Source organism: Lycium barbarum, chromosome 9 (assembly GCF_019175385.1).
Source record: "Lycium barbarum isolate Lr01 chromosome 9, ASM1917538v2, whole genome shotgun sequence".
NCBI lineage: Eukaryota > Viridiplantae > Streptophyta > Magnoliopsida > Solanales > Solanaceae > Lycium > Lycium barbarum.
In genome coordinates, this window is record NC_083345.1 from 108999878 (window position 1) to 109012587 (window position 12710).

The 12710-nt window shown below is 34.1% G+C and overlaps 1 protein-coding gene across 1 annotated transcript; it reads left to right on the forward strand.

Moving 5' to 3' along the window:
- Positions 1 to 3100: 3100 nt before the first annotated feature.
- Positions 3101 to 7715, forward strand: LOC132611416 (probable peroxidase 61). The gene is made up of 4 exons (XM_060325846.1): positions 3101 to 3433; positions 5628 to 5807; positions 6182 to 6341; positions 7126 to 7715. Exons 1-4 carry the CDS (start codon positions 3170 to 3172, stop codon positions 7554 to 7556), a joined length of 1035 nt encoding a protein of 344 aa, XP_060181829.1. The 5' UTR covers positions 3101 to 3169; the 3' UTR covers positions 7557 to 7715.
- Positions 7716 to 12710: the final 4995 nt, after the last annotated feature.

Below are 12710 nucleotides of genomic sequence, written 5' to 3' on the forward strand. Positions count from 1 at the left end.
TGTGTTCATTGAATTTTTTTTAGGTAACTCTCTTTGAAGTGAGGGCACATAATTGGTAAGAGATTGGTGACATGTTTGATTCCTTAATTAGGCGGCAGGACCGTTTTTGCCTTTATTCATATGAGCGAGTCAGTTTTAGAGGTTAGGATGTTTTGACGAAGTTGTTGGCATGTGTGCAATTCGTGTTGTGCTTGAGATCTTTGCTCGTAAATGTTTAAACTGTCATAGTGATCGTGTTCTGATACAGACCTGTTCAATTTGGTATCGTGTTGAGAATCCAAAGTGAAGTTGGGTGTGTTTAGTGTTGTTCGAGGACGAACAAAGGTTTAAGTGTGGGGTGGTGATGTTAGGTGTATTTATACACTTTTCTACCATCTTTTACCCATACTTATACTGTATTTTAAAGCTAAATGCATTAAATACACCTAACATCTATTAACTATGTGATATGGGACTAATTTGTGCTTTATTGTGGAATCTAGTTGGTTTAAGTTGAAAATGCTACAGTGTGAAGATGAAGTGATTTGGAGCAAAATTGAAGCAGAGGAAAAAGAAAAGAAGGTCACGTTGAAGTCTTTTGGGTACAACAAGGACCAATGAAGGGTAATCCGAGCAATTCTGGCTGATTCTGAGACAGTGCGGGTTGGACGAGTGAGTGGAAGGAGGTTGCAACACTTGAAGGCAAAATACGACCACCGAAGGGTCTCATGTATTGGCTGTGTGTCGCATACCCAGCGCACAAAATACCCCTTTCTGATTCTCAGACCTGTTATGCATTAGACATAGTCATGCGATGGCCATGCGACGCATGACCATAGCACAAGCGGCGTCAGTTCTCCTAAGTTGATCGGGATTGGGTCCACTTATCTCAATTTTCCCTATCTTATAAATAGTCGTTTTTACATTAGAATAGAGGACTTTGGACCTAGAGAGAGTAGGAGCCACCGTGGAGGCCGGAGATTATTGAGTTTTATCTTTTCTTCTCCTTATTACTAGTTTGTATATTTTCTTTGAATGATTTGTTGCTTTTCCTCCATGTCTATGCGGAGCTAAACTTCTCATTCTAGGGTTGTGGTAAACCATGATTATTGATGCTTGGTGATTATTTCTTATCTTAATATGAGTTGTTGAGTTTGATTGCTTCTTTAATTCTGTTCATAATTGCTTGATTATTTGGCCAACAGTTAGGTTTTATCGACTATCTAATATACATGCTTGGGAAAGATGTTGTTAGATTAGAGAAGGATTAAAGAGGGCATGATCTGATTATCCCTATAGTTGGGCTAGGATAGGAATATACCTAGGCGCCGCGTTCAATTAAATACCATAAACGAATTGCGTTCTTAACAAGTCAATTCCATAGGAATATAGGCGGCGAACTGTTTTGAATAGGCGAGTAGTAGTTCGGGAGAATACTACGAGAGTTAGTAATCCAGTAAATTAGCAATCGTTGACAATTCGAATTAAATGGAAATAGTTTGAAAACTCAACAGGATTGGTGAACCAACCGCAACCCTGGAACATTCGTCTCATTGATAATATAAAAACCCGCTCTTTTTTCGTTGAAGTTCACTATTTGGCTCTTTTATCTTCAATTAGTTTATAATCACAATCTTCGAATTTCATCTCTTGTATAAATAATTTAGATAGTTTAATTTAGTTGACGGTTAATCATAACTCCCTGTGGGTTCGACATCCGATTTTATATAATCACTCTATTACTTGTACGACCACGTACACTTGCGTGTGCATTTGGACGCAACAGCTGTATGAGCAGTGGCGGGTGTTTTTATTTTTATTTTAATAACTTATTTATAAAGTTGAATATTTTTAGGGATTTATAACTGAACAGAGTAATGAAATTACCCACCTCTACCTACTTACAAAATTTGCTCATTAAAAATTAAACAACACATTTTTGTACGTTTATATATCGTTAACAACTCACATCAGTGTGTAATTTATACCCTGACGGTACACAACAAGTAGAATAATTGAATCACACTGTTGTATATTATTGATGTATAAAACATGTCTGTGAAAATATACAACGTATATACCACTGGATATTTTTTTAACTATTTTTTCAAAATAGGTATAAATTATAGTAATATTTTATAAAATGGGAATTTTCAGTTAATTTGATTTGATTGCATGGGCATTTATGTTAATTAATTTCCCTTTTTTTAAACACTGATTAGTGGTAGGGTGTCTTATTTATGGTGTCCGTGTCAGTACGTTTTTTTTAAAAAAGTCAAATTTCTTCAGCTTCTTTTGGGAATTTTTTCTTTTCCAATCAAAAACCATTAAAGAAGAGTGTTTCAATTTTTTTGAGAAAAAACAGAAAACATTTTACCTTAGTTTGACGAACATCTTGGCTTGAATGCCGTTATGCCCCCCATATGCATCAAATAAAAGTAGTGTTATTTATTCTTTCCAAAGGGAAAATTCTTAAGTTTGAAACGTATAAGTTACACATGAGTAACATCACGTCTACACGTAAACTTGCACCAAACGTTTTCATGCAAGAGTTTACTGCAAAAAAATATACTTTGTTCACTTTTATTTGTCCACATTGGGCTTTTTACGTTGTTTAAGAAATTAATAAATGAAACCCATAATTTATCAATTTACCCATATAAATTGATGTATATTTTTATTGGATTTGAAGTGAGTATTTAATACTATGAATAAAAAAAGAAGAAAAAAATTGTCCTATCTTGATATGCGAAAAATAATAAGTAAAATTTAAAAATCTATTTTTAAAATAGTGAACAAATAAAATTGAACAGAGGAAATAATTACTATAACACCAAATAACTTAGAAAGTATGTCTAATAATAAGCCCCTAAGCTTCAAATTCACGTCAAGTTCCATCACACACGTTCCTTAAAACTCACAAAAGTGCCTTGAAAACAACTGCGAAGTACATATATTATTAAAAAAAAAAGGTGCATCGATCCACGAAAATATTAATTTCTTGAATTTCCGACGACTTGGAATTTCATCAATCATACGTGCCACCTTTAAGCCCTTCACCAAGTTTTCAAGTCTATATATACCTCTGTCTAGATAACCCAACATAGTAACCTGTATCATATTCAAACTCATTCAACATTATTGCAACACAAAAGAATAGAAGAAGAAGATCAAAAAAGTGTCCTATAAAATGGAGAAATATTCAGGTTTTTTGACGAATCTTCTTCTTCCGTTGATGATTTTGGCTGCAGTGAGCTTGAATGCAGGTTATGTGAACGCGGCGGTGTTTTTGCCACCAGAGGATAAGCCACTGGTAAGGCATTACTATAAGAAGCTTAATACATGTTCAGCTGTGGAGCCATTTGTTAGACACCAAGTGAAGCTCTATTGGGACAAGGATAAGACTATTACTGCCAAATTGCTCAAGTTGCTCTATGCTGATTGCATGGTTAATGTATGTTTCTCTCCCTCTTCCTGCTCAATTTTAGTGTTAACGATATTGTGATTTTTATATTATTCCATTTCTATTGTTGAACTAAAAATTAGCTTTAACGACTGGACTATAACTATAATCAAAGCTTGCGCAAATGTGTATGTTTTCCATGTTAAGTAAATATATACAGATAAATATAAATATACATACAATATATACATAAATATAAATATACATACAATAAACATATTCAGGGTATATATATATTTTGCATATTTTAACTAGCACCTGTAATTAATTTCAGGTAAAAGAAATGGAAAAAAAAAAGAAAAAAAAACTTAATAAAGACTGAATAATTCATGTCATTTCGTTAAAACATGGTCGCTAAAAGTCTAAATTCATGCAGTCTAAGTTACTACCTTCTTCTAGTAGTAACTTCATGCCCATGTCTTCACGTCCTTGCTACACCAACAGTACATTTCTCAGTGCCGTTGCCTATAAAGTTTTTATTATCTTATGCTCAGATTTTATACCATTGAAGTATTTTCAAGTTTTCGGAGAAAATGAATCATGCTTTTTCCAGTGTCTTGCTCAAAATATCATTATTAGTTATGGAATCCCACACTTTCTTCGTAGGTAACTTTATTTCCTCTAATTTTTCCTAAAACCTATAAGTGATTATATATCTCTAATATAAGGAAAAAGTTCACCTCAAGGAATTAGATAGATGCTAAAAATACGATGAAATAAAGAAATGGGATTCCTGCGAATTGTAGTTGAGATCCAGACTACATCAAATTAATTATGTTGTCCAAGACATATAGCTTTAATCATAAGCAACTAAGTTTAATACACACACTTAAATGGAGGACACATTAGAAAACGATCTAGATCTAAGCCCAGTAATAACTTCCACAATAGCATGAAAAATAACACAGTTAATCTTCTATAGAAGGTTAAATTATGCATAGATTTCATTACACTGTCAGTGAATATAAGTTACACTAAATCATCATATGTAACACTTTGTTTATGAGTAGTACTCCCTTCATCTCAAATTATTTATCGTGTTTATCTTTTCCTCGCCCATTAAAAAAATATTAATTAATAATTTTTGAATATTTTACCCTTATTTATGCCTTAAGATATTATCTCTTGTCATTAATTATTTACTCTATTTATATGTCATATGCCATAATTGAAGTGTTGCCTTCAAGAACAATTACCACTGAGGGTAAAATATGAAAAAAATAAATTAATTTGATCTTAAATTTCTAAAATGACAAATAAAATGAGATAATTATTTTTTGGAGATCACGACAAACAACACTATTGCCCATATTTGTGCCAAAATAATCGTGCAAATGTATGTTACTTGTACAGTTTCCTAAGACCTATACGTCTCTATATGTGATTATAATCAAAAGGGATTTCTGCGAATTACGACGTTAGGTTGAGATTCAAACTAGCACATCAAATTCTTTGTGGTGTCCAAGAATATGAGTAAAGACAGACAGCTTTAACTATAAGCAACTAAGTTTAAGTTTAATACATGCACTAATTATTATTAATATAGAGGAGATATTAGACAGTGATCTAGATTTAAGCCTTAAAGTTTGCCTTGTCTCCTCTGCAAAGAAAGAAAATGTATATAAAAAGAAAAATGCCTAGCTATTTACCTTTGTTTTACTGCTAACTGCAAGATTTCTTGGCATTAATTTGAGCAGATTGTACGTGTTTGTATATAGATTTTAACTTCCTACACACTGACAGAAGGTAATTCCCAGTAACTTCCGTAATATAATAACCTAAAAAAGGGCACGATCTAATTTTTTGTACTCCCCGTATCAAATTATCTGTCGTAATTATTTTTTACACGTCACTTAAGAAACATTTGTTAGGAGAACTATTTTATCCGCCATTGATAATTGAACAATCATAATATCAATGGTGTTTGTAGTTTTCAAGAACAATAACTACTGAGGGTGAAATGAGAAAAATAATAATTAATTCTTTCCTAAACTTCTAAAGCGACACATAATTTGAGAAAACTATTTTTAAAAATCACGATAGATAATTTGAGACAGAGGGAGCAGCAAGTAAGGGTTTATTACAGTACTGTCAGTAAATATTTGTCAGAATGTTTATGTGTACAAGCTAGTAGGTAATAATTAATTCTTTATTTGTGTGTAGTAATCATTTCATTATTGTACAGGGTTGCGATGCATCAATTCTGCTAACTGGTCCTAACACAGAGAGAAATTCATCAAAAAATGCAAATCTGGGAGGATACCTATTGATTGACAAAATAAAAACAGTGCTTGAAGCTTATTGTCCTGGAGTCGTTTCTTGTGCTGATATCCTCAATCTTGCTGTTAGAGATGCTGTTTATTTTGTAATCAATATCTCTCTCTCTCTTTATTTGAGGGCTTTTAACATATTTGACCACTTGGCCAAAAATAATTATAGCCACTAACCATATCCAAAAAGTATACACAATTATGTATAAAATATGTATATTCTTGGTATATTACATTATATATATATATATATATATATATATATATATATATATATATATATATATATATATATATATATATATATATATATATATTTGCTGGCTATTAGTTTGGTTAGTGGTTATATAGTGTAGAAATTCCTTTATTTTATTTATTGAGATATATTGACTAAGTTCTCCTAATCCAAACACAAAAATCAGCTAATGCTATTTTTTTTTGCTTTAATTATATTTGTGAAATAAAACAGGCAGGTGCACCATCTTATCAAGTGTTCTTGGGAAGAAGGGATGGAGTAGAATCAAATGCTGCATGGATAGATTATCCTTCACCTTCCATGTCTTGGGTGGAAGGACTTGCTTACTTTGAATCCAAAAACCTTGATGTTCAGGACTTTGTCACTCTTTTAGGTACACAAATATATGACTTTATAATCTTTTTTATCATTTTAACTGCTTATTGCCATGCTGACTTAGCACTCCCCTTAAAGAAAGTAGATTTATTAGGGATCTATTTTACTAAATTGATATTACTAATTATGCTTTGAAGATCTAAGTTTTTGACTACTAGGGTTTTTATGTAGTTATTTAATGATAAGGATAATATTGAAAGAAGATATTAAAGTTTTCTTAATTTGCTAAATAGGACAAGTAAAAAGGAAATTTTATTTTTAGTATAAGAGACAAGTAGAAAGGAACAGAGAGGGTGTATTAACATAGCCTTTTCGACATAACTTATGATAATTCTTTTTTTCTTGGTTGTCTTTTCGAACTCAGATAGAATATTTACGATGTGAGGATTTATATCGCCAATCCCAACCACTTAGAAATTGAGGAGTAGTAGTTGTTGTTCTTGGTCGTCCTTTTCTTTTCTTTTATCTTCTTTAACGACCATTTTTAAATTTTTTACACCTGCATCAAAATATTTCAAGTTTTTCCTTCTTCAACCCAAACATTTGACCCCTATATTTGATAATTACATTTTTGGACCGCTTAAAAGAAGAATAGTTAGCAAATATATAGATTTTGTATACACAAAGTATACATTTAATATATATAAATATACATATAATATACATATCAATGTATAGATTTTGTATACATATAATAGACCTTACATATACATAAAATATGTGTAATATACATGAAAACCCCCTTATTTTTCTCTCTAAACACCATTTTGTTCCTATTTCAGGGGCACATACAATGGGACAAGCACATTGCAGCTCCTTCTATGACCGTCTTTACAATTTCAAAGGTACTGGACAACCAGACCCCAGCATGAAGAGATCAGTGTTAGTAAGCCTAAGAGCACAGTGTCCAAAAAACAACCAAACTGATCCAGCAGTGTATTTTTCACCGGGATATGGTTCTGACTACAAGTTCAACAATGCATTCTATGGCAAGGTTATTGCTCATGAATCTCTTCTTAGAGTTGATCAACAACTATCTTATGGAGCTGACACAAATGAACTAGTCAATGAATATGCACATAGTTTAGAGCAATTTCGTTTTGGATTTGCATTGTCAATTAGCAGGATGGGAGGTCTTAAAGTGTTGACTGGTAAAAATGGGGAAATTCGCAAAAATTGCAAGTTCGCAAATAAGAACAATCCTAATATTTAACTAGTGGTTTTTCATACATAATAATACGGCTGATGAAAAGATATGTAGTTGCTTTTTATACTGCTGATAAGCAGAGATTCATTTTGTTGTTTCGGCCATGAAGGGCAATATATTGTAATAATTGAAGACATTATAAGTTTGATTTAATAAAGATGTGGGAAATCTCTTTTTTCTGAGTAAATTTCATGGGTGGTAATCCAGCTTTGTGTCATTACCCAAAAGTCACTATTTTTTTATCTGTTACATAAAAATCAATTTAACTTTGCTCAAATCAATTTTTGATCGGATTTGATCATAAGAACTCCACCTGAAATGTGAGAGAAAATAATAAAAACATGCCTTACTTTTGAAGGTAGGTTCAAAATGGTCCTTTATATATGTTTTTGAGGATTTGATAAAAACTCTGCTTGAATGTGAGAGAAAATAACAAAAATGTCCCTTCTGTTTGAGGGTAGGTTCAAAATGGTTCCTTATATACGTTTTTGAGCAGTTTTGGTCCTTAAGTTTACTAAAGTGAGCACGTTTGGTCTCCATCAAGTACTTAAACGAGAAACTCGCAAAAATTGCTAGTTCACAAATAAGAACAATCCTAATATCAACTAGGGTGGATTTTCAAGTGTCATTTTTTAGTGCATACATAATAATACGGTCGATCAAAAGATATGTAATTGCTTATATTGCTGATAAGCAGAGATTCATTTTGTTGTTTCGGCCATGAAGAACAATATATTATAATAATTGAAGACATTATAAGTTGATTAATAAAGATGTGCAAAATCTTTTTTTTCCTCTTTGAATTTTTCAATTGTAGAAAGTGTAGTGTTTTTTAGAAGTGAAAAGCGCCAACAAGGTCGAAGGTCCGCTGAAGCTTTAAACGCAAATAAAATGTGACTTTGATGAGAAAAGGTGCAGATGGAGAAAAATAAGCATGATAACAAATATATGGACAAAGAAATTGAAAAAAGTACGATAAAAGGGAATATCCGCTGTTTAGTGTCGTACTCAGCCTATTTCTAATCCACCATATCGGATGGCATCGCTGAGTTGAAGGAGCAATTACAAGATTTATTGACTAAGAGATTCATTAGACGTAGTGTTCCTCCTTGGGGTGCTCCTGTGCTTTTTGTGAAGAAGAAGAACGGACCTATGCATTTGTGTATTGACTCTCGATAGTTGAACAAGGTGGTCATCAAGAATAAGTGTCACGACCCAACCCCGTAGGCCGTGACTGGCGCTCGAATTGGGCACCCGAACATACTTATCCTGAATAATTCACATACAAATAGCATATACGGCCATAAATACTATATGTCGTCTCAAACTATATCAAACTATTTCAAACACATCTCAACGCAACCGTATGCGGATATATATATCAAAAAGCCGGCAAGGCTATCATATGTATCAAAAGCCGACAAGGCTATCAAATGGCACAACGGCCCAAAACATATACAAATGCACGCCGACAAGGCTGCCATAGCGAATAGGGTCATATAAACACATCTGTACAGAAGTAGGCACACACACCCACAAATACGTCTACAGACCTCTAAACAGACCAACCGAAACATATGACGGGACAGGGCCCCGCCGTACCCCTGAACAAATATATACATACACAGCGAACGAATATATACCAAAATATATGCTCTGAAATGAGAAGAGCACTCCAAACGGCAGAAGAGGGTGTCCTAGACTGGTGGATCACCAAACTGTGCGTCTGTACCTGCGGGCATGAAACGCAGCCCCCGAAGAAAGGGGGTCAGTACGAAATATGTACTGAGTATGCAAAGCAGAAGATACAGAAACAAATCTGAGACGTAAACAAAATAGTAGCACAGAAAATAAGTACAAATCCACTATATCAAAATGTTTAATCTTCAAAAATATAAGTCATGCATAGGGTACAAAAGAATATGGTCGCCCTCCCGTCAATGGCGCCATAACACAGCATAACACCAGAAAGTTTCAAATCTCCATATTCCCCATCACATATCATAACACAGCATAACACCATACACATCATAACACCAAATGTAAGTGGAACATATCCCTCTAGCGAGTGGCTCGATGAATCATAAACACAGCATAACTCCGGAGTATATCAAAGTGCGCACGACAACAGAACCGGCCCGGGACTCGGCGAAAGGGATAACAGAATGCACGAGTAGAGTCGTGAGTAGTCATATGCATAAAATCATTATCATAAACTCAAACATAAGTAAAATGATCATACTTGAAAATCGAATCATAGTCATAACAAATTCTTTCAAAGGTTCTTCGAATTACATGAAAGAAAGTCGCGGGACCCATGGACGGGCATTTACCCGAGTCGGGCCCGCCTATGGAAAACATACATATCATATGTCATATAGACTCCTACAAAAATATTGAGGTAATCCGAGCATTTATGTGCAAGATATGGCATTCAAGAATTACGAAATTCCTTAAAGCGAAACCTTTCTATACAAAGTTCGGAATGCGACTATTTCAAAGATGTAACAGTTCATACTTTTATCAAATCAAACATAAGAGTGCCAAGGAATATATATAGATCATATCATGCTCGGATTTCGAATCATAGGATTTTCCTAAAGGCTCGTAATCTAGCCTATCCAAAACTAAGACATGCCAAAAGAAAGAAAGATTGGGCTTTACATACCTCGTACGCACTCCAAGCTAGCCAATCTAAAGTTAATCCCAATCTACGCCTCAGGCTCCCCAAGGTCTACAAATATGCCAACGAATATCCAATATTAACCATGGGCATTTAAGCAATTATTTATTCCAAACTAACTCTAAATTCTACAGAAAATTCGGCAGCATTTCCCTTGTAAATAGGCCAACCCGAGAATTTAACTCGCTCAAAATCAACAACAACAACCACAATAACCAATCTAGCAACATCGATAATCAATTCGAAAGGCAAAATAACAATAGTAACTCTCTTTTACACCATTCAACAACTTTCCAAATATTCGTTTCGACGGCTTACATTCAAGCCACAATATAGCTCATACATTCAATTATCAACCCGAATCCTTACCAACAATATTCAAGGCCATTCTAAACAATTCACATAATTTTTCTCCAAGTTGGCCGAAAACAGTCCCTAGGCCGAGAACAACCCTCTTTTCACATTCCTCAATTTCAATTCATGTTTTGTATCAACAATCCACAATATAACAATGTCATTTTCACAATTATACGAATTACATCAAACGCACCATGAGCCTCAAATCAGCCCACACATTCTCAACATCTTTCTCGAGTCATTAAACACTTATTTCCAACTAGAATTCATAACGACAACAACTAAAACGCTAAGCGATATTAATGCGATCTTCGACATACATTGGGGCTATATACGGCCCCACTACACACATATACATATATTGATGATTTTATTCTCTCCTCCACTCTACAACAATCAAACATGCTACCACAAAATTAATCCATTAACCCAATAACACCCCCATTTACACGGCTCACACCCAATGCACACCACCCACTTCCAACATACAATATTTCATGATTTTTATCCATATTAACATACTACAACATGAATAAAATGCTTACAACACATAAAGCAAGATCAAACTTACCTTTCTTCTTCAATTCCTCAATGGGTTAGGGTTCGCGATCTCTTAAACAAATGACTTGATCGCTCCAACAATGCTTCCACGTTACTTAGGGACCTCTAATTAGTGGGTTTGTACTAAGGAAATAATTTTGGAGGGCTTGAAATGGGACTTGGTTTTTCTTGGTTTCTAGCCGAGAGCATTGTTATATCCCGTATTTTTGAACGTCAGATTAATTGCTGAGGTGGGACCCACACATCGAGATTTTTTTGGGACATCTGAAAATTCATATGAATCACATATGAGAAGTTAAACACAACTCAAGAAGGACCCTTGGGCCAAATCAAAGTGGAAGTCCTCCAAACGAATATTTTTAAGAAAACGTTTTCGGGTGATCTGACTTCAAGGGGCAAACACGGTATTATAAGTTTGGAATTTGGAAAAGTATCAAGATATAGAAGTTGTAGATAATTGAATTAGCTTTCCAACCATAGGTCGTGGGTGCCCAGGTGACGTCGGTACAAGGAGATATGAACGTTTTAAGGTCGAAAGGTCAGTGGGCTAGGCCCAACTCGGGACCAAACCGAGTTGGCCCAAAAAAAATCAAAAAAATAATAAGGCCCAAATTTGTGAGGACCAACCGGCCATGGTTATGGCCCAAGCCCATATTACATAAAATTTGGTCAATAAATAAGATGACTAAGTCATCTTTATCACACAACCTCTAGAACATTCAAGAAGTTGAAGAACAGGAAAGAGAAGGAGAAAAGTTGAAGGCCATTTCGGCCAAGGGTAAATTTCCAAGGAAAAATTGACAAAAATTCTTCAAAAATCATTTTCTACCAAGTAAAGGGTGATTAACAAGGTGGAGTTGTTGTTGGAGCAAGAAAAATTCAAAATCATACAAGTTGTCAAGTTGTAGTCAAGTGAGAAGTTGAAGAAGAAAGGTGAGTTTTGATCTTGTTTTGTGTGTTATATATGGTTTATATGTGTTGTAGTATGCTAAAATGGATGAAATTCATGAAGGATAGAAATATAGTACATGGCCGTGTGTATGTATATATGTGTAGGAGTCATGCTTCAATTATTTTAATTAGTGTTTGGTTGTTATTGTTGTGAATGATATGTGGAAAATGGAAGTTGAATGAATTTTGAGAAGTTGTAGTGTGTATGTTGGTGTTGGCCGTGTGGTTATGGTGAAAAAATGGAAGAGAATGAGTTAATTTTATTTAGTATGATGTTGTTGGAATATAGATTATGAGGTTGTTATTCTTTTCATTAAAGTTAGAAAGTTTTTGGAAGAAGTAGTAAGTTGATTGAATATGGAAGTTGTTAGTATTGTTGTTGTTGGAATTGTGGTTGATATTTTGGCCGGGTTTGAATTCTCGGGATTGTTGTTGATTGAAATTAGCCAAGTTGAACTTGGTGGGATGGAGTATTTATAGGGGAAGTGCTGCCGAAATTTCGGTAGCCAAATGTTTCCTTAAGAATTCAACTCTAAGTACCCTAATAAGAGTTTTGGTAAACATGACCAATTTGCAGATTTTGATGAGATTGCGACGTGAATTTGGAA

Bases quoted from the DNA above. Each gene is read 5' to 3' on its own strand.
- LOC132611416 (XM_060325846.1), top strand. From the start codon at position 3,170: ATGGAGAAATATTCAGGTTTTTTGACGAATCTTCTTCTTCCGTTGATG. The intron at 3,434-5,627 runs GTATGTTTCTCT...ATTATTGTACAG, and splicing joins ATGCTGATTGCATGGTTAAT to GGTTGCGATGCATCAATTCT. The intron at 5,808-6,181 runs GTAATCAATATC...GAAATAAAACAG, and splicing joins TTAGAGATGCTGTTTATTTT to GCAGGTGCACCATCTTATCA.